The sequence below is a fragment of the Cicer arietinum genome, chromosome 4 (genome assembly GCF_000331145.2).
Source record: "Cicer arietinum cultivar CDC Frontier isolate Library 1 chromosome 4, Cicar.CDCFrontier_v2.0, whole genome shotgun sequence".
NCBI classification, from domain to species: Eukaryota; Viridiplantae; Streptophyta; class Magnoliopsida; order Fabales; family Fabaceae; genus Cicer; species Cicer arietinum.
The window spans coordinates 47874270-47875657 of record NC_021163.2 but is presented as its reverse complement, the minus strand read 5'-3'; the positions used below and the strand labels follow the sequence as shown (position 1 = coordinate 47875657).

At 32.8% G+C, this 1388-nt stretch overlaps 1 protein-coding gene across 1 annotated transcript in view; it reads right to left on the bottom strand.

The window, feature by feature from the left end:
• The window catches only part of LOC101507710 (uncharacterized), a 4202-nt gene extending 3066 nt beyond the window's left edge, over positions 1-1136 (bottom strand). Inside the window, exon 1 of the mRNA XM_004497743.4 lies at positions 720-1136. Coding sequence (XP_004497800.1) covers positions 720-1085 — 366 coding nt within the window. The 5' untranslated portion in view covers positions 1086-1136. The remainder of the gene's footprint in view (positions 1-719) is intronic.
• Between the last annotated feature and the right edge of the window lie 252 nt (positions 1137-1388).

Below are 1388 nucleotides of genomic sequence, written 5' to 3'. Positions count from 1 at the left end.
TTTCCCTACCTTCCCGCTAAAGTCTTTCGCCTTCCTTTCCTTCTCCTCTTAACTCCCAAACAAAGCCTTAAGTGCAAGGTTTCATATTAGTACTGTTGAAGCACTAGCAACCAAGTGATCAGGTTGTATGTACTTCCTGAACAGAATAAGTGGGCCAGAATTTACCATATGTATAACTACATTACTTTATATTAAAGCACTTATAAAACCCCCTTGACAGTTGAGAATGGTTAAACCGAATTCTGTAAGCAAAATAAGCATTAAAATACAGTCAGCTAAATCTGCCAGGCGAATCTCCAACACTTCAGACTATCAACAAGCTTTTGCTTGATCACTTATGATATAACAAAGAATCCAGTGAAAATCAATTGTCATCCAATTTTTCACACATCATTTTGCTCTAAACTAGACAGATAAATATACTTAACATTAAAGACTTTTGTCTAAAAAGCTGTAGAAAGCTTTTTGAAATACTACATGAAAAGATGTGAGGAACAGTTTCTTCCTGAAGCACTCTCAGAATTTCCCATTTCATAGGTTTCAGGTTTGGAAATTTAGAAGAAACCAAAGAACATCATTACTATATACACTAATATAAAGAAAGCTTTGATTTAGAAACCTTTAAATATTAACACTTCATCACGAAACTAATCTTAGTACTAATCTTTCAATGAATTAGTAAAATTGAAAAGAAAAAAAAAAGAGCAAAAATGGTTTACCTTGAAAATCCACAAAGTATCTAAAGCATCTTCCCAAGTACCGGTACTATATCCTTCCTCAATTTCTGGAGACTCATCAGACCACCACTGCCTCTTGTTCCCAAATTCATCATCATCATCATCATCATCTTGTTGTTGTTCCTGACGCTTGGTTCTTGCATTATTGAAGTTGAAGTTTGGGGGTGGAAAGGTTTGGTTATTGGAATCCCAACGTGGGAAGTTGTTGGAGGAAGAAGAGATGCGAGAATGAGAATAGGGTTTTGTGTGGAAGGGTCCCAATCCCAATGGAGAAGGAAAATAAGGAGGTGGTCGAGGAGGATTGCCAAGGAACGTGGAAGCTTGACAGAAGTGAGGATGAGCTTCCATCTCTCACACACGCCCATCTTCATTTTCATTATCCACTCCAATTATTAGTTATACAAATTTTGATATGTAATAAAAATGAAAATTTTATATCTAACTATATTTTTTTAATATTGGAGGATTATTTTTTAAGATTTCACTGCACCTAATCATTTTTTTATCCTAATTTTTTTCATAAAAAATTAAAATAATACATTGGTAAATTTTTATAAAAACAAAAATTAATATATATTTTTTACTAATATTAATAAAACTCGTTAACATTTTGCAAATAAGAATAATGTAGAATGAATTAGTAGTTAAAAA